Source organism: Lineus longissimus, chromosome 7, assembly GCF_910592395.1.
Source record: "Lineus longissimus chromosome 7, tnLinLong1.2, whole genome shotgun sequence".
NCBI classification, from domain to species: Eukaryota; Metazoa; Nemertea; class Pilidiophora; order Heteronemertea; family Lineidae; genus Lineus; species Lineus longissimus.
The window spans coordinates 12,359,760-12,382,385 of NC_088314.1; the positions used below are offsets into that span (position 1 = coordinate 12,359,760).

General features: G+C 40.9%; 1 protein-coding gene across 4 annotated transcripts in view; it reads right to left on the reverse strand.

Moving 5' to 3' along the window:
- The window catches only part of LOC135491759 (ubiquitin-like modifier-activating enzyme ATG7), a 380,340-nt gene that overhangs the window by 120,200 nt on the left and 237,514 nt on the right, over positions 1–22,626 (reverse strand). For all 4 annotated transcript variants that reach the window (XR_010447875.1, XM_064777886.1, XM_064777888.1 and 1 more), the window contains exon 11: positions 14,307–14,358. Coding sequence is in view for 3 of the 4 variants with exons in the window: in XM_064777886.1 (XP_064633956.1) it covers positions 14,307–14,358 (52 nt within the window). In the remaining variant the exon portion in view is untranslated. The remainder of the gene's footprint in view (positions 1–14,306; positions 14,359–22,626) is intronic.

Genomic DNA, 22,626 nt, shown 5'->3' on the forward strand with positions numbered 1-22,626 from the left:
GCCCTACAGAGGTTTTTGTTATTGGGATCCCATCTATGACCTGCGCGCAGAAAGTGATATTCCTGGCTGTAGCGAGATTTCAAATTCAAATTCCAAAATCATTCAGTGGCCTCTAGCGCCACCGTGTGGCGCAAATCAGTACTAATTCTTGACATCCAATCCTTTTCAAAAATTGGCAGAAAGGATTCATTTGAAGTATCGGGGCTGAGATCAAAAATGAAATGGCCAAGGGTCATTGTGCTCACCGTATAGATATTTGGTGGTTTAGAATTCATCCTGGTAAAGAACTATGCTACATGTATAGTATAGGTCAAACCAAAGTCAGTATGACATGTGATTTATCGTTGCTTGGGGCTGAGATCACAAATGAAACGGCACAGGGCCATTGGGTTCAACGTATAGATATTCGGTGGTTTACAATTCATCCTGGTTAAGAAACATGCTGCATGTATAGTACAGGGTGTCCCAGAAAAAAAGGTAATCCTGGCAAAAGGGGTTAATGCGAGGAGACCATGCATTTTAACACTTTTGGCATTGCTTCATAGTAAATTAGAAGCTATGAGCTTTCCATTGATGCTATTGTGATGCTAATGCTGCTACGCATGACTGAGCACCAAAAGACATGCGGATTTTACCTCTTACAGGCAGATAAGCACAAAATCTGTACTCGGACTTCAGTCGAGTATGGGGATAAGAAGGTTCATGCGAAGAGATGTAAATCAGTTATTTGCCTGCACGGTCTGTTCAATGGTGTGTCACCTATAATGCAACAAAAATCGAATGTAAGCTTGTAAGTAGGAAAATTGTTCCATCCCTGATTCAATTGCACTTAAATGGGCAAAATTTGTCATTTGTACCCTATCACAAACACTTAGGATAACTGATGGCGAGCACCGGTTCATCAGACTATAGCTTTGGTTCGGAATTTCGCCGTGCAGAGGCATTACCGACCCATTAATAAAACTGGCTCCTACGTCATCACATGGCGCAGATCCCAACGATTGCGGTGATATATGGTTTGTGTGGGGTTCCAGTCGTATATTCACGAATTTTCGCTGGAAACTTCGCAAAATTTTTGGGACCTTTAACCTGCTTGTCATTTCGGGGTATAATTCAACAAACATGACTGTCAATTATTTTAAACCACAGGGAAATGAAAGCTAAAAACTTTAACAAATAACTGTAATTTTTTTTTGATCTATTTTTTTGGACCAATTTGGCAAAAACCTAGTTTTGTGGAGAAAAAATGCACATTTCTACCCAAAAAGTAATAAATTATCAATTTTATCATCAAGACCCTGGATAATTTCATGACTTAATTCCGAAAGTTGAGTGACTGTGGAATGAAAAAGAAGAAAACCTGACCGGTATAAAACAGATTTTCGAGTGTACATGATTGTAGAGGTGTTTATACATAAGAATCTTGCTACCAATACATAATAAAGAAACTGGTCCATAGTTGCCAACCTGTTGTGGAGCACCTTTTTAGCTCACCTCTGAAAAAATTTTGAAACTCTAGATGCTTTGAGAAGGGATTTCATCGTATTTGCGGCCGTAAATATCAAGGAGACAAGGGCTGTTTTCATGTGAGAAAAATGTATTTTCATCAACTGTTATGCGCATTACTTGTCATAATCCATAACCAGAATTAGGTGCAAGCAGAAGCAGGCGCAAGGTCGACTTTTACGTACCCGTCCCATGATGTCACTGATGCACGCATCAGCCTTTGAATGATCGTGAATAAATTGACAGCTCCCCTGATTCTCTATCCTGCACAGCCTTTTAGGCCTATAATCCCGAACGATGAATCCAATTTCAACCCTTGCTACAATATTTCACCGCCCGAGATACTAAAGTAACCCTCCCACCAACCCCTTCCAGGCAGCCAGCCCGAACAATGCATTCACAACTGCACAATGACTCAATGAACAGATACTAGCTATTATTTCTCTACTCTCCAATCGCAAGACCGCTGTAATGAAGAATGGTTGACCCGTGCCGCAGAAATTATTGCTCGAGGTGGCAGCTTTGAGGTTTTGATAGAGCGGTGCGTGTTGACGAGAGTTATTCGAGGTTTTTTTCAGAGGGTGGCGTTATTTTAACGGGGTGCCATATTTTATAACAGGACAGTGTACAGCACTCTGTGTTATAACAGGGCGGTACCGCCCCAAAAAAAACGGGCCTGGCAAGAACGATGGCTGGGCAAACATTTATTTAATTCAGAACACAGGGATATTTTGGCCTTCAATGTTTAGTCAGTTGTCAAAACTTCCTCGATCGCGGCGCTTTTGATCTTCACACTTGCCGCGGAAACTTAGCAGTCTGCTGCTTTGACCAATCAGCTTTCACTGCTGATCATGACATCAGGAGACAGCTGTTAATTAATAACAGGCCGAATGAAATTCAACTTTCCTTCTTTTTTGAAGGAATTACCAATATCTATTTAAAGGCCATATATCAAGGTTTTTTGCCATTTTCTGCTGTAAGACGATTTCAAAAGTGTACCTAACACTTTATACAATACAGAAAACCAAATGCAATTAGCTCCATCCATTTTGAAGATATAGCCAATTATGTGTTTGACAACTTGATTACCTAATCAGGCTAGCAACTGGCTTGTTAGAGCCAGGCGGCGGGTTCAGCAAAAGTTGTGATGTAGATCAGGTTATCTGTACATGTCATGCAATCATAAAAGCAGGAGGGCCTTAATTAATTATGCACACCTGGAAGTAATGTGTTTCATTCACTATGGTGTATTGTGTGGCTCCGAATTGTGTCAAGGATAGCACAAAGAACAATCGAATGACGGATGGGACCCATTTTCATGAATTTCCAAAGCCAGTTGAACGAGAGAGGAGGAAGCTGTGGATTCGGAATTGCAAACGTTTGGAGTGTTGGAAGCCTGGGCCTTCGGCCAAACTTTGCAGTGATCACTTTATCGATACGGATTATCACATGAAGCCGGATATCTGCATCCAACTGAATATTAAATGCCACTTGTTAAAAACAGCTGTTCCAACCATGTCAATTGCATTTAATGCCCGAGGCTGCTGAGGTCGGTTGTTATACATAATGTGTAGGCCCTATTGGGGCCTGTGATACTGCATAGTGTCTTCTTGTCTTCTTGTGTCATAGCAAGGTGACAGCGACACAGGTCAGTGTCAGTGACAGCCTATGGCAAGCCGTTTGCTTCAAAAAGTCGAGATGATTTTTTTCAAGTCGAGATTTTTTTTTTCAAGTCAAGAAAAAAAATTTGAAATTAAATTTGTTTTTCAAGTCGAGATATTTATTTTTCTTCTCATTTAACTTATTGAAGTTGAATCAATTAATAAAAATTTCACTGCGAGAAAAAAATGATCATAAAAATAAAAATAAAAATAGTGTTTGTAAAATATAACAATGATACATAATAAATACCGAAATAGTGTCGAAAGTAAAATTTCATACTCGAGTAAAAATTTCATACTCGAGAAAATAATCAGTCGAGCGCTACAAAAATAAAGTCGAACATTATGACGTCATCAGTTTTTGTGTACATTGCGCGCGCCGTTCCAATTCAACACCTGGCCAGCCGCGATCAGGCCCGTGTGTCGTGTTATTCTGCAAACCCTCTATCGCGTGCAATACCTGATCGTTAGTGCTGTGCATATGCACCAAGACCTCCGCAAAATCTTCTTCCAAAACGGAACCGGCACCGAAGTGATCGCATGCACGTATATACAGCGCACTCAGAATTCCTAGAATGTCATCTAGTAGCCTGGAACAGTTCTCTAGTTTGTTTTGATCTAATGATTGTCTGGCCCTTTCAGATCGCCGGACCATAGCGGGACACTGACGCAGACACTCGGCAATGTCAACAACATCGCCTCCCGCCATCTTGCATACTGTATAGACTGCTCCCCTGCTATGTATATATGTGGGCATTAGAATGCGAAGTCAGCAAGAGAACGGCTGGGGACGAGTCTACATACTGTACACGAAAAGTGATGACGTCATAATGTTCGACTTATTTTTTCTGTCTCGAATGTGTTTTTTTTTGTTGAATAGGAAATTTGTCATTTACAATAAATTTTTATCGACTTGAAATTTTTTTTTTAAAGAATTAGAAAAATAATCAACTGATAAGTTGTATATAAAAAAATTAATGAAAATTTTTTTACTTAAAAAAAATATGTATATATATTTAAAAAGTCGACTTAAAAAAAAACTTGTAGAATTGAAAAAAAATATGTAAACTTGAAAATACTAATATCAACTTTTTGAAGAAATTTCTTGACTTGAAATATTTTTTCTTGACTTGAAAAAAAAAATCTCGACTTGAAAAAAATCATCTCGACTTTTTGAAGCAAACGGCTTGCCATAACAGCCACTGTCAATGACAGATTATTGTCATCTGACATCTAGGCCTATCTAACGTTGCACAGCATTATATCGTCACGTCAAGATGATTGTGCATAATACCGTCACTTTTCAATAGTAGTTCAGCGTCATGACATAACTGGCGATACAACACTGACGAGGCGAAACAATATTGTGCAACATTAGTCTGTTCAAAAATCATACATGTTATGCATCTGCAACCGTCTATCAATGTCTTCTTTGCTATATCGGCAGGTCTGCCATGCAAATTGATTAACCACAAATTCTAATCACTTTCGTCCGAATGATCACTCTCATTATGATCTAGTGATATTAATGGCTCAAACATGTACGGCTCAACGTTTAAATATCCTTCTGTATCGACCAAAACATCCTCAAATTCACTGCTCTCACTCTCTGAACTGTATGCGGAAGCCATCTTGCTTTGTTCTGACTGACCTGATCTACGTCATCAAAAAATCCCTAGCGGCCACATGTGGAACTAATCTAAAGTTGTGTGTGGTGGGAAATTCAAATAGTTTAAAATTGAAAATTGAAATAACTAAATAATGACTTTATTATTAGAATTTTTTTTAATGTCTGGGATCTTGTTTTTTTAACCCTCAACATATTTCATGAGTATCAAGCATGTTTTCAAACCTTGATATATGGCCTTTAAAGAAGTAGTTAAAAAGTAAACATTTCACCCAAATTTTATTTGCGGACTCTCTCAAGGCAAATGTTTGAGATAAAATAACTTTGTTGACAAAAAAAAAGGGAAAATCGCAAGGCGCCAAGACTGCACTGCATTGGTCTTCACGATGCAACTAACCAATATGCAAAGGGCTGAGATCACTATTAACTGTTCAGTGTTACCATGGGACAAATGTGATGAAATTAAAAAAAAGCCCTGTCATGCCTAAATACTGCCTTAGTTATTTGGTTTGGGCTTTTTAGATTTTGAATGATATATCAGCTAACACGATTCCTTTTCTAGATTTTACGTGGTCGGAAAGATATTCTCTCACAGGCAGTAAACACCGCCAATCATCCTGTCATATTCTGGCATGTCTCACAAAAATGCTATAAAACAATTTAGAATTGTTGGAACTTTCTAAAATTGACTTATGACATTGACAAGATATAGGACTACACTTCTGCAGAGTTTGATGAAAATTGTATAGCACCCCTGGTATATGGCACGGCTCAACCCGTCTGCCATGAGGGAATTCCTTTATGGCCCAGTGGTTGGCGCGTTGGCCCCAGAGTGGAAGTTAAGCAACGTTGAGCGCGGTCAATCTTTGGATCGGTGACTGGCGCGTACAATACAAAAATCGCAGCGTTAAATTTTTTTTACGGACCCTATAGTAGATTTAATTGTGTACTGAGCCCTTAACACTACATGACACAATACCATGCTCTTCATCCATCTTTCCATCACAAGAGGTGAGCACAATGGCCCTGGCAATTTCATTTGTATATTGAAATCACATTGCCTCTTTTCCATTTATTCGGATAATTTCCTTCCTGAAGACATAAAGTGAACAATCGGGCAAGAGGTGGAGCAAGTGCATCAGCACCATTGACCAAAAACAAAGGAGTTTTTGGCGGGGAGGGGGGTCCCCCCGGCCCCCCCCCTGGAAATATTTTGAAACCTAGATGCTCTGAGGTGCAATTTCAGGCCTAATTCTGATGATATAAAACGACAATGCAGCGTTAGTATCGTAGACAAAACATTTTGCTTCACGGCAATTTGCGGCATCATGTCAGTCGGCGGGAGGGACGCATGGCGGGGTATCTATGGGCGGTTATTACCGCAAATAAAGACAAACCAAAGCAAAGACACTTGTGTAGCATATCAAGGACACGTAGATTGATACTCCTATGTGTGCCACATCAAAGACATCTGGAATGCATGTTTTGTTTTTGTTTGATACAGCATAGATAAAACTAGACCGCAACCTCTCTGGGATGGACAGCTGTTTTCAAGAGCCATACACAGCACAGATAAGACATGAAGGCAATACCTCTCTAGACCATACACCACGTCAAAGATAACGATGCGAAGTCAACAGACGGCGCCACCGTCTTGGGAAAAGTAAAAAGTTGAAGGAGGTTGACACAGTTTTCTAACTTATCTCTATCCATGGTTATGATATACTAGTATGATTGATGATGTTGAAAAGAAAGGGGATCTCAAAATACGACAGTCTACTACGAATAGATGCAATAGTGACATAACAACACATGTGAATTTTCCCGCTAGTCGCTTATATCAACAAAAACCTGATGTTGTCGATGTCGTTTTTACTTTTCCCAAGACGGTGGCGCCGTCTGTTGACTTCGCATCGTTAGATGTCTTTGATGTGGCACACATAGGAGTATCAATCTACGTGTCCTTGATATGCTACACAAGTGTCTTTGCTTTGGTTTGTCTTCATTTGCGGTAATAACCGCCCATAGGTATCCACGTAAATACTAGTATTCAAACCGTTACATACGCAGGGCTGTTTACTTGTACGTTTCAACCGTATTTTGTACGTTTTCTGATGTTCATGCAGCGCTGTACGGTCGGTTGAAGTTGTACGAATAAAAAATTCACCGGTTCCAAAAAAAATGTTTTTGGTCCCCCTTCCCTCCCCGGCCCACGACATCGTCAAAGCACATGGTATTTTGTAACCAGATAGCGGCGCCAAATATAGATGCGCAGTAGCCAACTGCACATCCCGCAGCCCGCGGATGCGCAGTAACCAACTGCGCAAGCCCTGTGCTTCTTCATGATGACATGATGATCTTTGATTCTACACATGTACAATGTTAACTTTATTAAAAATTTGTAGAGGCCTTACTACAAGCGTTCTCCAACCCCATTAATCGCCATGGCGATATCGTAGGCCGCCATCCAGAAAATTTCCAGTGACTCGCCCGCCAAGTTGCCATCCTTAGCCGCCTTGCCGGATTTTTCACCCGCCAAGCCAAATAAAATTGAAATCACGTATCACATATCTTCTCGTTTGATCCTGTTGTACCCTGCATATCAATTGAAAGAGACTGCTGATTTTACACCGACAGCTATTATCATCCACCTGCGGCACACCTGCAAGCACACTTGTTTAGTCTACGATCTCTTTTTATCACTAAAGGCACCGCGTTTGCTGGCAAACGCTAGTATATCCGCACTTTGGTGAAATCAGGTTGCTGGTAGTGTTATGGAATGGAATAGAATAGTAAAGAAGGAAGCTGATGATTGGAGTGGCTTTTATTGTTATTTTGGGTAGTCTATTTCTATAGTTGGCCATCTTGAATGCAAAATAAGCCATTATCGAACTTGACCTTGATATTCATCCCATACACGTGCACACCAAATATGAAATGTCTAGGTGAACTCGTTCAGAATATAGAGAGGTCACAAGGCATTTCCAATTTTCACAACAAAAAGGCCGTCAGTCGGCCAACTTGAGTGCGAAATCAGCCATTATCTAACTTCGCCTTGATATTCACCCCATACACGTGCACACTAAATATGAAATGTCTAGGTGAACTCGTTCAGAATATGGAGAGGTCACAAGGCATTATCAAGTTTTACAACAAAATGGCCGCCAGTCGGCCAACTTGAATGTGAAATCAGCCATTATCGAACTTTGCCTTGATATTCACTCCATACATGTGCACACCAAATATGAAATGTCTAGGCGAACTCGTTCAGAATGTAGAGAGGTCACAATGCATTTGCAAGTTTTACAACAAAATGGCCGACAGTCGGCCATCTTGAGTGCGAAATCAGCCATTATCAAACTTGGCCTTGATATTCACCCCATACATGTGCACACTAAAAATGAAATGTCTAGGTGAACTCGTTCAGAATGTAGAGAGGTCACAAGGCAATTCTAAGTTTTACAACAAAAAGGCCGCTAGTCGGCCATCTTGAGTGCGAAATCAGCCATTATCAAACTTGGCCTTGATATACAATACAATACAATACAATTTAATATTTATAACGCGCCTTTCCAGGTCACCCTGCTCAAAGCGCGGGAAAAAAACCTCCTACTAAATACCATAGTGTTTTTTGAAAAGCCAGGATTTTAAAGCGGTCCTGAATGAATTGATGGTTGGGATTGATCTTATTTCAGTAAATTATTCCAAAGTTTTGGGGCAGCCACGGAGAAGCTTCAGTCCCCATAACGTGATTTTGAGCGCGGGACAATGAGAAGCTCTGAGGAGGACGACCTGGTCTGACGCGCTCTGGTCTGATTATGCAGCAGACAAGACAGATATGCGGGCGCAACACCACATCAGGCCTTGAAGCAGGTCAAGAGAATTTTAAATTGAATCCTGCACTTGACTGGGAGCCAATGTAATTCCCGAAAAGTTGGCGTGATGTGGTCGCGCTTTTTAATGCCACATATCAGTCTTGCTGCTGAGTTTTGCACTTTCTGCATTGGTGCTGTAACATCATCTGGGAGTCCATAGAGAAGACCATTGTTTACATCAAGCTTTGAAGATATAAAGGCATGTACGAGGCGCTCAGTGCTTTTACGGTCCAAGTACTTCCTGATCCGCCCAATCTTGTGCAAGCTGAAGTACGCTGCCCTACATACATTCTTAACATGTTCACGCATACTCATATGTTTGTCAAAATAAACCCCCAGGTCCCTGACGGAGTCAGAGCTCGGGATTGCTACACCGTTAACATCAATCTTATTGACAGAACCAACCCTCCGTGAGGATACAATGCTCACAAAATCTGTTTTTGGAGCATTCAATGATAGCTTGTTGTCATGCAGCCAGCCCTTAATGTCAGTAATGCAACTCTCTGTTGAAGCAACCGTTTTTGTACCAAGAGTGGAATTGCCTGCCCGAAAGGAGTGTACAAGCTGATTGTCATCAGCATACAATTGAAATGGAATCTGATGGTACCTGACAACATCGCTCAGAGGCATGGTGTAAATTGATATCAGCCATTATCGAAGTTGACCTTGATATTTACACCATACACGTGCACACTAAATATGAAATGTCTAGGTGAACTCGTTCAGAATGTAGAGAGGTCACAAGGCATTTGCAAGTTTTAAAACAAAATGGCCGACAGTTGGCCATCTTGAGTGCGAAATCAGCCATTATAAAACTTTGCCTTGATATTCACCCGATACACGTGCACACCAAATATGAAATGTCTAGGCGAACTCGTTCAGAATGTAGAGAGGTCACAAGAGTGTGACATACAGATGGTCGGACGGACAATCCTGATAAAAACAATACATCCAAACTTTCTCCGAAAGTGCGGATATAATAATTAAAAACAACCGCTCTGCTCTGCCACTAGCCGATCGTACAGGTGCGCTTTTGTCCACTCCCTTGACCTCGTTGCCAAGGCTACAGGTGATTGTTATTGGCCGACCGTCGTCTGCCGGAACACGTGGATAGTACTGGAAGTACTTCGGGAAGCGCAGTTGAGTTGGGCGTGCGAAGTGGATATCGCTTACTGACTGGGTAGGCCTGCATATTTTTATTCTTTTGGTTGGAATTGTGACTGCTCGCTCAAAATTTCTTAATGAGAGTAGGTGAACGCTTACGTAGCTGCTAGTAGCCTACTGCCAGCCCGGCGGTTTTGCGACTTTCTGTCTGTTCTTTCCGCCTCCGGCACTCAAAGCTTCCGTCGCACACAGAAATGCCCCGTGTCGAAGCTGCAATAAAAACGTCAAAATCATCTCCTACGGTGCCAGGAAATTACGTCTAAGCCTCCCAAATTTTGAAATTTTTCCCCGGACCCCCTATTTGCGGAGCGGCGCTTGCCGACGCTATATCAATAACGCAGTTTGGAACAGAGTCTGCCTCGATTGGCTGCAATTTGACACAGAATTTGGTAGGCAGTGTAGCGCAAATCGCGTGCCGGCTATTGATGTAGTGCTGTACCGGGTAATTGAGATGGCTGGCCGTCGGGTTGCGGTGGGATAATGATCGTGGAGTGACGGCGGAATGTTTATATGCGATATTTACGGCTGTGTTTGTGTAACTATTGGCTTGGATTTAAGCATGGCGGAGGTGAATTTAAAGAGGGTGGCTGCAAATTTAACAGGGTGGGCTAATTTTAGATGGGGTGCATTTTCACTGCTCAAATTTAAACGGGTTTAAATGGCCTGGCGAGAACACTGGAAGTAAAAGGGGTTCAGGTAACAATATCATCGCTCACCGTGGAAATTGATGCCAAGAAGTCATTCATGACATTCATGACGTCAACAAAAATTACATCACCATTCGATAATGGTGGCACGTTTTGTTACCACTTTAGCTACGAACTCCAAACTTTGTACAAATGTACACCTAGGTGAGGGGAACTTATGTGCGTAATCACAGCCCAATATCATTTCTTGTTTGGCTACCAGGGGGCGTTATGTCAAAACAAAATGAAATGGCCAGGGCCATTGTGCTCGCCTCTTGTGAAGGATTGATGGATGACATCGAAAGTGAATTGAATTGAGGTAACTACAGATATGACAAAGCAGAATAGACTATTTTATGATCTGACCAGTAATTGTCTATTATATGAACCAAGTCGATTGTGGCAGATGGAGTAGGATTGGTGAATACGAGGTCCAATTTAGACTGATAGTTGGTGGTGTTTTTGGACATGTTTTGTCTGAAATTATATGCTTGAAACATGAATGTTTCCAACTTTGCATTGTAGTTTTCACCTTCACCTATTGATTTCATGTTAAAATCGCCCATAACAACGTATTGTTCATTCGGTTCATATGATGAAAGGCAGTCTTGTAGACCATACACAAGATTCTGGAACGAAGATGATGGCGTTGCATATATTGCAATGACATGGATGACTGTGTGATGATTTGGGGGATGAATGCAAACTGAAAGTGCTTTGAAGGAATTTCCACGGTTACAATTTTTTACTTCCATTATTTTCAAACTTGTATTAGTCATCAGGCCATGTGGCGGTCTGAGCTCATTTGTAGTTGTTTGGTCATTACAGAGCAGTTGGTAATTTGGTAATGAGTAGGTAATGTCTGGATCAGACACTTTTGATCTGGATTCTGCAAATGCAATAATAGAGGCTGCGTTGATGTTTGGGTCAAGTTTCTGATCTTTGAAATTTCCATGGACTGATCTTGCATTGTGGAAAACAATTTTTAGAAGATTATTTGGTTGATAGGTGAGAGCAGTTTTTACCAAGTGATGGGCTGAGCAGGGGTAGTCTATAAGGCTAACAGAGTTAATGTAGTCTGAATGTGACTTGCGCACAAAGATCATGTCTAACTTGGTATGTGCACCGAAAACAATTTTTTGACAATTCACTCTGTCACATGCGCAACTTTGTCACAATTGTGATGTGGATTAATTTTTCAATATAGAGTCGACATCCACTCCATCCAGCAACCTCGCCATCGCCAGTAACCCCTTTATGTTAAGCTAAATGAGACAACATCATCAAATGTTTCCATCATAAAATCAACTTTTTACCATTATGAAGTCGCTGATCACAAAAAGTTGAACCGTAAGAAAAAAGTTTAAGTACGCCTAAAACAAGCTACTCTAGGCCTAGGCCTACATAGAGCTTAGATATAGAACCTTGAAACATGTATCTACATCGAGTATTACTTCACCACTACTAAGATCAGCCAATAGGCAATACACTATACCTACCATATCATGCATTATACATCACTTCTTTGGCTATGTCAATCATCAACAATCCTTTCAGCACCTATTTTCACCTCTTCAACCTAGAAATCAATCACTACACTAGAGTGTGGAAGGAGATTTCAAAGTCATTATTTACTTCTATGGCCATGACTTGAGATCACAACAATATCCAGCTTCAAGAATGTTGAAAAACACAGAAATTTCTGTGATTTCCCCAGTTCAGTGAAAGCAGACATGTTCATTACGAGAAAAGCATAAACTCAACCCCGGTCAATAGAAAATACATTGAGCACGTAGGTATTGCCATCTCACGGCTTCCAGGGGAACTGGGGGCAAGTTGCCGATAGCAGACATGAAGGATATAATATATATCTATCCCCTGGCCAAATTTCAAGTAATTTGAAGAAAATTTTAAGTTGAACACATCGACGGTGAAATTTGCCGGATTTTCCAAGCCTAAATGCATTAGAATTGCTTTGAAAAATGGCAAAATTAGAGAATGTAGTGACTTTGAAGGCTTGTAACTTCGCGCACGTTGCATTGATTTTAGTTGCCGATAGCAAGTGCAGATGGCGATACCGTATAGAGCACCTCCACCAAGTTTGAGCGTATTTGAAGAAACTTCACCGTTGAACATTGGGGTCCTCAAAATCTACTATTTTCAGAATGTTGTAATTTCGTCAGAGTCCAAATCAAGAAAAACCCATTGATTCTTCTTCCTTAAAATGCAACAGGAGCACACTTTACATTACCTTGAGGATGTTTCGGTTGTGTATGGGTGTGGTGTGGACCTGGCCTGATTACTCAAATGTGTGGTCCTGTTAGCAGGGTGTGGCCTGGCCGGGGGGGGGGTCGTTATTCCTTGGAAGACCATTTTCAGAATGTTGTAATTTCGTGAAGATGATTCGGTGGTGCATGGATGTGGTGTGACCCTGGCCTGATTACTCCAATGTGTGGTCCTGTTAGCAGGGTGTGGGGTGTGGCCTGGCCGGGGGGGGGGGTCGTTACTCCTTGGAGGTCCATTTTCAGAATGTTGTAATTTCGTCAGAGTCCAAATCAAGCACAAACCCACTGAATCTTCTTCACAAATGCAACAGGAGCACACTTTACATTACTTGACAATAATCGGAATTAACGCCGCGAGTGCGTGACAATTCCAAACTTGTTGTTGCGGGATCCATGGTAGCAATTGCGGGCCTCTGATTGGCTGGCGATGTGAACGGTGCTGCCACCTTACGGATAGCGGACTTGCTCCATTTGTCCTAATGTTATTTTGCATTCTAGTGTATCAGAATGACACCAGACGGCATGGTCGTCCTGATCAGTGCATTTATAGTCACTGGGCTGTTTTTGGTTTTAGCCATCTACGCCCAATCAGAGACAGGAACCCTAATTTGTTTAGAAAACATTGAGGTACAATATGCTGTAACTTTTGGTGATAGCCATGAATCAGCCCCTGATCATAGAAATTGCATTCAAAGTATTTTCAATCAAATCTTTCTGTGCATGTCGTACTTACACAGCTTAAAATGTAGATTCAGGTTCAGAACTCACAGTGCCAGTGGGTTCTATCCTGTAAAGACAGTTACCTGTACAATGATGTATCAAAAACATTGTCAGGACAATTCCAGAAGATAGGAATTATGCCAATAGCAAAATTGTCAATGTTCGCGATGAAATTTCTCAATATTGATTTTTTTCGAGCCCTCAGAATTTGCGAATTGAAAGTCTGATATCTATGAGAGTATTTGAGATAACTATTTCTAGGACCATATGCTTCTCAGAAATGTAGAAGATTGGTAAATGTGAATTTTTTTCGACTCTGGCTGTGTTTTCTCCTACTTGGTCACATATTATCATAAATCAAATCACAAACAAACAAGATATTGCACTTTTTACCTTTTCAGTCTTGGCCCCTTGATGGCCAAGTCAGGATCAGATATGACCTCAGTTTAGTGTCATGGGTAATCTGACATTGGGAGTCAACATGCCATAGTTACACTAATGGCACTTAATTTCACCATGGTAGGTATGATTCACCACAGCGAGTACAATTCACCATGTTGAATTCCACATACACCATAATAAGTTCAGAATTCACCATGCTCCCCAGGGTGAAATATTTTACTGTCGCAATTCACCTTGGTGAATTACTGTCAGTTTACAACAGTGATTTTCCATGGTGAAAAAGGACACACATTGGGGTTGTTCAGGGCTTACTGGAGACCCTTGTCAACACACAGGTCATAGCATTACACTCATATGCAAATGAGCCATCTAGTACTTACCAGATACTATGTGTCCAGGCATGGGGATAGACAGGGTGATTCCAGTAGCATTCTGAAAAGAGGAAGACCATGACTACAAAGGGGTCCTAGACTTTTGAAGAGAGGAAGACAATGATTACTGCACACAGTGGCTAGACTCCCTGGGCAGTCCATAATTGCATCATCCTAATTGGGTCTCCACAAATAGCAGGAATTAATGCAGCTGGACGATCAGCCAATGGGCATTGCTGTAACGAAACTGTCAGGGCATTTTCTGTCACCGAATCAGAAAGTTCGACGTATAATGCCTTGACAATCAAATAGTGTAGCTGATACTTATACACTTCATTCCTAAACTTCATTTCTCCCATGGTTCAATGACATACATGGTTGACCTCCATTTACATGCAAATAAATAACAAACAAAGTAATTAATTGCAAAAATCTTTGTATGATAAAATCTCAATTTACATAAGGTAACATGGAATACGACTACTTTGAACTAAAATTAATACAAATATTATTCTGACTACAGCACCCATTGCAGCCAGTTGATAAACTATCGGCACCACATTATGGTTGGCGGCCGGGCAAGTCGCTGGCACAAAACCTTCAGAAATCTCACCACTTGTCGCAGTGATAAGGCTGAGGAATGAGGCTGGTCCACTGCGTCCAGAGTGTAGCAGTGGCATGAATGAGTTGAGTTTAACCCTTTGGAGCCAGAGTTTTCACAGAAATGTCAGCCTATAAAGAGCAAGTTTCCGGAGCAAAATGTTGCTTACATTACCTTTGATGCCGAAATTCCCACAGAACTCAAATGTTCACCATGGAAAACCTTAACTGAATATCATGCTCAGCTACCGCACTACGTAACCAAATTTAACTACTATGTTAAGCATGCTCAGATTAATCAACGACATTAATAGCCGACCTGCTTGTCAACAACCACTTTGTATTTTTAGAAAATACCTCGAGTAATCTATCCAACTGCAGATTTCGTGCAGTATCGAGTATGGTAGAAAACACTCTATTGAAAGGCAAACCACATGGTGGTCTTGCTATCCTATGGCGTGGCAACATAAAACAGTCAGTTGTACCATTTTTTTACAAATCAACTCGTATTTATGTGGTAGTAGTCGAATACAATAATTCAAAGCTTATGCTTTGCAATGTTTACATGCCAGGTGAGGAATCCAATGAGGAATTCGTGGAAACCATGCAATCATTAAATGCATTATTTATATTGGAAAACACTGACAAAATAATTCTATGGTGACTTCAATGTTCCAGCTACAGTTTAGAAAACACTCAATATCTTGAATTTTTTTAGGGGCAGAATCTTTCAAATCAGCTGCAGACTTTGGTGACATAGACTATAACTTATGAAAGTACAATTAATAACAGCAAATGAAACTGATGTACCACAAAATACAATAAACTGCCACAATATTCGATGCATGTAGTTGCTAGCTCAGAATACTTCCTTAGAAGACACACAGGTCAAAATAGCAAGCGAAAAGGTGTTAGAGGGTGAAATGTTAACATCAGAGAGCTCAGGGACCAAGCAATGTTATGGCATAGTATGTGGAAGGCTAATGGGGCTCCGCGTTGGGGATTGATAGCAGAGAGCAGGCGGCCTGAATAGCTATGCTGGCAGAATTTAATAGCAAGGAATGAGATGAATGACAAAAAAATGTAATAAGTAGCATATGTGAGTACTAGAATGTAGGTTTATGGTAGATAGGGAGATGTGGACAGACTAGATGGAATCAAGCTTAGACAAATGGGGCCAAATTCATGAAGGGCATTCAGCTTAAAACAGCGTTTAACTACTGAATAGACAGATTCAGGTCCTTCTTCACAGAATATGAATAGGCCCTATAACTAATCAGGGAGAAGTTACACATGTCTAATGAATTTGGCCCCTAGGGTGGATGACAGTTGAATGAAGTAGTTGAGGGGTTCTTTTGTCACATCAGCTCTTCAATACCTTCAGTGCCTTTGCTCCAACTCTGTTTAAGCAGGCCAGCACAAAACTGCTCTTTCAACACCTTTAGTTTGATACCATTAACGCGACTGCCTTCCTCTAACGGTGTTCAAGTTGTTTAGTGAGTCATAAAAGTATATGAGGGTAAACCTTCTCTTAAACACTTTTAGTTTGATATCTAACACGGATGACACCTTTCGCTGTAACCGTCCCCAAGTAGGTCAGTTGGTGATGAAAATGGGTTAGCACAAACCTACTTTTCATTATCTTTCGATACCAAACACGACTACTTTAGCAACAACAGTCTTAAAGTAGGGCAGAAGGTCATAAAAGTAGGTCAGTGCAAATCGCTCCTTCATTACCTTGAGTTTAGATTAATTCTTGCGGCACTGCCCTATTCCCTCCCATAAAGCTACAATGCAGTCTCTAGATTGTGACATGAGGCATGATGCCATCTCTAAGATCACCCTCTCTACTCTCATATCAATCAGACTACAACGCAGTCTCTTACTTGATTGTGACATGAGGCATGGTGCCGTCTCTTTCATCACCCGCTTCTCTTATATCAATCAGGCTACAACGAAGTCTTACTTGATTGTGACATCAGGCATGATATGGCTCATACATCACGCTCTTCTCTTATATCGATCAGGCTACAATGTGGTCACTTACTTGATTGTGACATCACCCTCTTGTCTCATATCATTCAGGCGACAATGTGGTCTCTTACTTGATTGTGACATGAGGCATGATGACGTCACCATACCCCTTGCCTGACCTCTTCTGAAAAGGTGCTTGACTTTCAGTTGCAAGTTGCGGAAAATTTTCATGAAGAAACAACTTGGTTTCCTGGTATCAAATGATCAGACGCAGTGCCGTCTTTACACTGGCAGATAAACTAAACACAAAGGACTCCAACTGCTCTGTGGCTAATTTATTTTCTGAGGCATTACCCTCTCTCTCGACCCAGGGTCGAGCGCAACAGTAAAGGGGTAGGAATTTTAACTCGACCTAAGGTCGAGCATGACACTAGAATAAGGGTTAAAGGTTGCATGTTCAAGAGTTTAGGTTTAATAGGCAAGCTTTTTTTAATATTATAATAAATAAAATTTCAGAGATTCCTATTCAATTTCAAGGCTTCTTTTTTCAATCAACTTGTATAATACAGTAAAACAAGACTAAAATGTGAAGTACAAATCAGCTAAGATACAGCGTCTTCTTCCCCGATCCTGTCAATCTCATGGCTGACTGGTTGATTGGTTTCATTTAACCAGTTCCACAGTATGCACAGCAACACCACTTTGCCAGTGGAGAACATCGGAATGACTTGTAGATTATAGACTGCATCATCCTGTAAACATGAGAAAAAATAGCACTTTGTAAAAAAACACCATCAAAATAAGATATTTATTATTAACATTCCTGATTATGTCACAAAAACAATGAGTAGTCTGTGCTGATACGCGAAAACCGTGAGAGGATATATAACCCTGTATGGCTTACTGTTCATGTTGGTGGTAAGGTAAAACATAAATGTACAAAAAAGATCAAAACTTTCGTGAAAAACTAGTGAACTGGTGGGGGGGGGGGGGCTGATAAAATAAAGTTAAATTTGAAAAAGTTCACCCTTATTTACTAACGTTCACCTTGGCAGAGTTTGGACACATGGCTTGCAATGCATACTTCACTTCCCTGCAGATATGTTGCAGTGTATTGCATTTCTTCATGTACCGGTATCGGGTATGTAACTGTAAAAAGTGTAATGTATGGTAAATAATGTAGGCCCAGTTCATGCAGCTCCTCACAGTTTTCCGTATCAGCATAGAGACTGAGAATGGCAGTTTTATTGTTCGTTAAAAATACCTCGCAATTCCAGCAGACTACTTCGTCGCTATTATTTGTGTACTCTGACCGTGTCACTATCAAAGGTGTACGATATCATTGTTATTTTGGCAAGAAACATGAGAAAACGCCAACTTCTTGTGAAGCGGTCCGCCATGTTTGTTCATCTAGCGTTTGGGTTTGTTTTGATTACGTCGATGATGTTTATAAATACAAAGAGGCTATTCTTATAACAAAGTTTTGTCTGGATTTCAAAGTCATTCTCCTGTAGTTGTTATATTTATGTGTAATAGATAATTGTGAAGTATGAGTATTACGATTATTTCATTCTGATGATTGGGAAGAATTTTTGCAACACCGTTTTGCGTATAAAATGTACTAGGCCTATGGCGTCCATGTGTGTTTTGATCTTCGACTTCGACTCAATGGCGTCCATGTGTGTTTTGATCTTCGACTTCGACTCAATGACTGAGCAAATTTAACGAGATAGAAAGCCAAAAACGGTAACACTTCCTATATAAACAAGCTACGGGAGTCATTCTATACTATGACTATTCAAATAACAGTTGTCATGGCCAATTGTACCTAGCAAATCAAGAGAAAATACAGAGAAAACTCACCCTGGTTTTCTGTCAAAACGTAGATGAACTGAGCGCATGAATCTGGGTTTCTCTACGTGTCTTTTATCGGCAATATTGATACGAATTAGACAAAATAACCCCACAAAACGACCAGTTCCAACATTGAGAATCAAAATATAGGGAAATACCACTTTCTAACTGCTCGTCATGAAAAATTTAGATTGGAACTATGTTTTGAAGTGAACGTACACACTCTATATACATTCACAAAATGGCCATCACTTTATCAGCCTCGGCTGCAATGCCTTAGGGCAATGCCTTAGGTGTAGTGCGTTTAGTACATTACAGAGACAGGTAGGATCGAGGCCGTTTTGCCACTTTTGACCAGACGACAATTTCCAGATTAAAATCTGCCAATTACTGCCAATTACGGGGCGTTTAGTATCTCTGCTGGGAATAGCCATAATCCTATCGAAACAAGAGTTCAAAATATTGGTATCCTGGCACATTTTCTGACCCAGCTACAGCAAATTCGAATGAAAATGAAACTATTTTGCTGGAACTACTTTCGACCAGCTCCAGTACAAACCAAAGCTCCGCTGGAAGCCAGCGTAGCTAAAAAACTAGAGCAAGGTACCACCCTGCTGGTAAAAATGAGAAAAATAGAAATAACAAGAGGCCCAAGGGCCTGGCGCTCAGCTGGATGACCTAATAACATAGGACTGAGGGTATAAAGTAGTAAATATCGGCTTTATACTACTGTTTGAAGGTCAAGAGAACACGTTATACCACTAAAATTTCCAATGCAGAGCTGCCAGCTGGATGAAATATGATTGAACTAATCAGCCATGGTATGTAAATATTACAGGAGGCAACAGAAGATATCCCTAGTTCAGTATAGCTTTACAGAAAAAATGGGAGTAACATTATTGTGTTGCTTAAAACGTCTACTTTTTACTCATGTAAGAATCGTAGTACTAATAATAACTTCAACTTATTTCCAGTTATGATAACACAACACGCATCTTCATGATCATGATCTTGCTCAAACTAACTGAATGACCTATTAGTAATCGCCTTGAACGCACAACCTAACCACATATCAATCCGCCCCGACGATCGACACATCCATTCGATTCGATAACCGGGTAACCCTCGATAAAGTTTGATAAATAAACTAGAACTGAGATTTCACAGGAGCACCTGTGAATTCATGACTCCAGGGTTGTTTTGAGGGCGATATTGTAAGAGTTGGTCTTGAGTATGGGGACGTGAAGGTCCGTGTGAGGCACCTGGGGAGAGAAGACTAGTTGAACGATGGGATCATGGAGGTATAAATAATTATTTATACCTCCATGATGGGATCTGACACGGACACTACTATTGATCTCATTATATGAATACCATTTAATTACAAATGAAACGGCCAGGGGCCATTGTGCACACCGTAAGTATTTTTAGTAGACAGTTACAGAAAGTGCTACAGTATGTAGGCCTCTCATAATTTATACATGCATCTGTGACCAGTTCAGAGCCGGCCCTGGCCAAGTGGTGAATCCGAGACTTGTGGTTCCAAGCTTGTAGAGTCTAGGTGAAAATGATAGTGAAGAAACGTGCCACTTCATGACAATGGTGAACATATTTTTAACTTTGACCTCAGTGACCCTGACAGGTAGGTCAAATAACAAACCAGGGTGATATGTGATGTAGACACATCCACCCGACCATAACAATTTCATCACTCGTTACACTACAGCAATCGGCAAAAAACGATTTCCAAGATGGCCGCCTAATTAAATCTATGGCACCAAATAAATCAAAAAATGAAGAAAATGTAAGATAGAACTCAGAAAAGAAAAAAGGAAAAGATGAAAAATAAAATATTTTTGGCTGTCCTTGACCGGGGTTTGAACTCACGACCTTTGGATTGCCACAATACGAGGAAAAACCCACAAAACATGCAATTTCGGCCATATTTGAATTCCGATCTGGCTGAAACTTGGCATACAAATAGTGGCTTCTTAGATGCATCATTACACAAAATTAAAACTCTTTACATTGAACAACGACAAAACGTACCAAGAACGGTAAAGTTTTCAACTTTGACCTCTGTGAACTTGAAAGGTGGGTCAAATCAAAAACCCGTAAGATATGTGATGTATCCTTGCTAGGAGTACCTACCATGAAACTTTTATCAAAAACAAATCAGTAATATTTAAGCGAGAAATCACACTTTTTGAGTTTTGAGTTTGGGCCCCCTGGTGGCCAAGTCAATAATCAGACCGAACCAAAATTCAGTGTAAAAGGTCAACTGACCTAGGGGGTCAATTGTTCAAAGTTTCAAGTTCATAACTGTTGCGGTTGAGAAACGTGCCATAGTTACACTCAAACGGCAAATTTACGCCATTTGACCTCTGCGACCTTAAAAAGTAGGTCAAATCCGAAAAATCGTGCAACATCTGAGGTAACCTTGCTAGGGGTCCCTGCCATAAAAATTTCATCAAAAACAATTTGCTAATAAGCAGGCTATTGCACTTCTTACTTTTTCTGTTTTGGCCCCCTGGTGGCAAAGTCAAGAATCAGATCAGGCTGAAATTCAGCACCAGAGGTTATCTGATATAGGGGGTTATATGTACCAAGTTTCAAGCTCATAGCTTTGGTGGTTGAGAAACGTGCCATAGTTACACTCAAACGGCCAATTCACGCCATTTGACCTCTGCAACCTTGAAAAGTAGATCAAATTAAAAACCCGTAAGATATATGATGTATCCTTGCTATGAGTACCTACCACAAAAGTTCTATCGAAAACAAGTCACTAATAAGCGAGATATCACACTTTTTAGATATCCACATTTGGCCCCCTGGTGGCCAAGTAGAGAACCAGATCGGACAGAAATTTAGTGTCACGGGTCATCTGACCTAGGGGGTCATGTGTACAAATTTTTAAGTTCATAGGCCTAGCGGTTAAAAAACGTGTCACTGTTTTTGAACTAGGATACGACGGACAACGACGACGACGACGACGACGACGACGGATGACGGACACTGCAGTATTGCATAGACTCCCCTACGGTGAGCCAAAGAGTGAAAACAGATCATTCCTTGGGATAAATTAAAATAGGAGTGCGGGAACAAGGTTTTTTAGCAGGAGGAAAGCGAGAACATTTTGCGCCGTCGTATTCCGATTTGGCTGGTTAGTGGTGAAATCTGCTTTTAATTTTGCAAATTAACATATTCGTTTTTCTAGTTCTAACCTTGTCTGAATTAAAGATGCTTTCCCAATGCTTGACTGGTCTGGCAAGAGACATTGCCAGGAAAACGTGACGTCATTTTGGCCATTCTTCTTACCGCACGCCCTCTCTCTCCGTAAAAGTTCCTGACATGGTGTGAAGTGGGAGGGCGCACAATGGGAACCACACTGCCGCAATGTTAATAGTTTCTATTTATAGAATTCAGCGGCAGAGATTTTAGGCACGGAAAAAGTGGATTAACTCGGCTAATCTCAATGGATTTTACCCAGGAATGTTTTCAAGGCGAGAGAAACATCTGATTTAAGTACTGCGCTTATTAGATTTCATGTTCAGGCCGAAGATTGGCCTAAAACGTGGACGAAAAGAGTGCATTATCGAGTGTTGGAGAGGTCACGTGATTGGACGAGAAACCTGAACAAAGTTTTCGTGCTTGTCAACATCAATGGCTATAATGATTCTAGGGCATTTGCCCCCCGGACATCTGCCCCCCGGATCTTTCCCCCCGGATTTTTGCCTCCCGGACATTAGCCCCCCTAGGACTTCTGCCCCCCTAGGACATCTGCCCCCCGGACATTTTCCCCCCGGACATTAGCCCCCATAGGACTTCTGCCCCCCTAGGACATCTGCCCCCCGGACATTTTCCCCCCGGACATTAGCCCCCATAGGACTTCTGCCCCCCT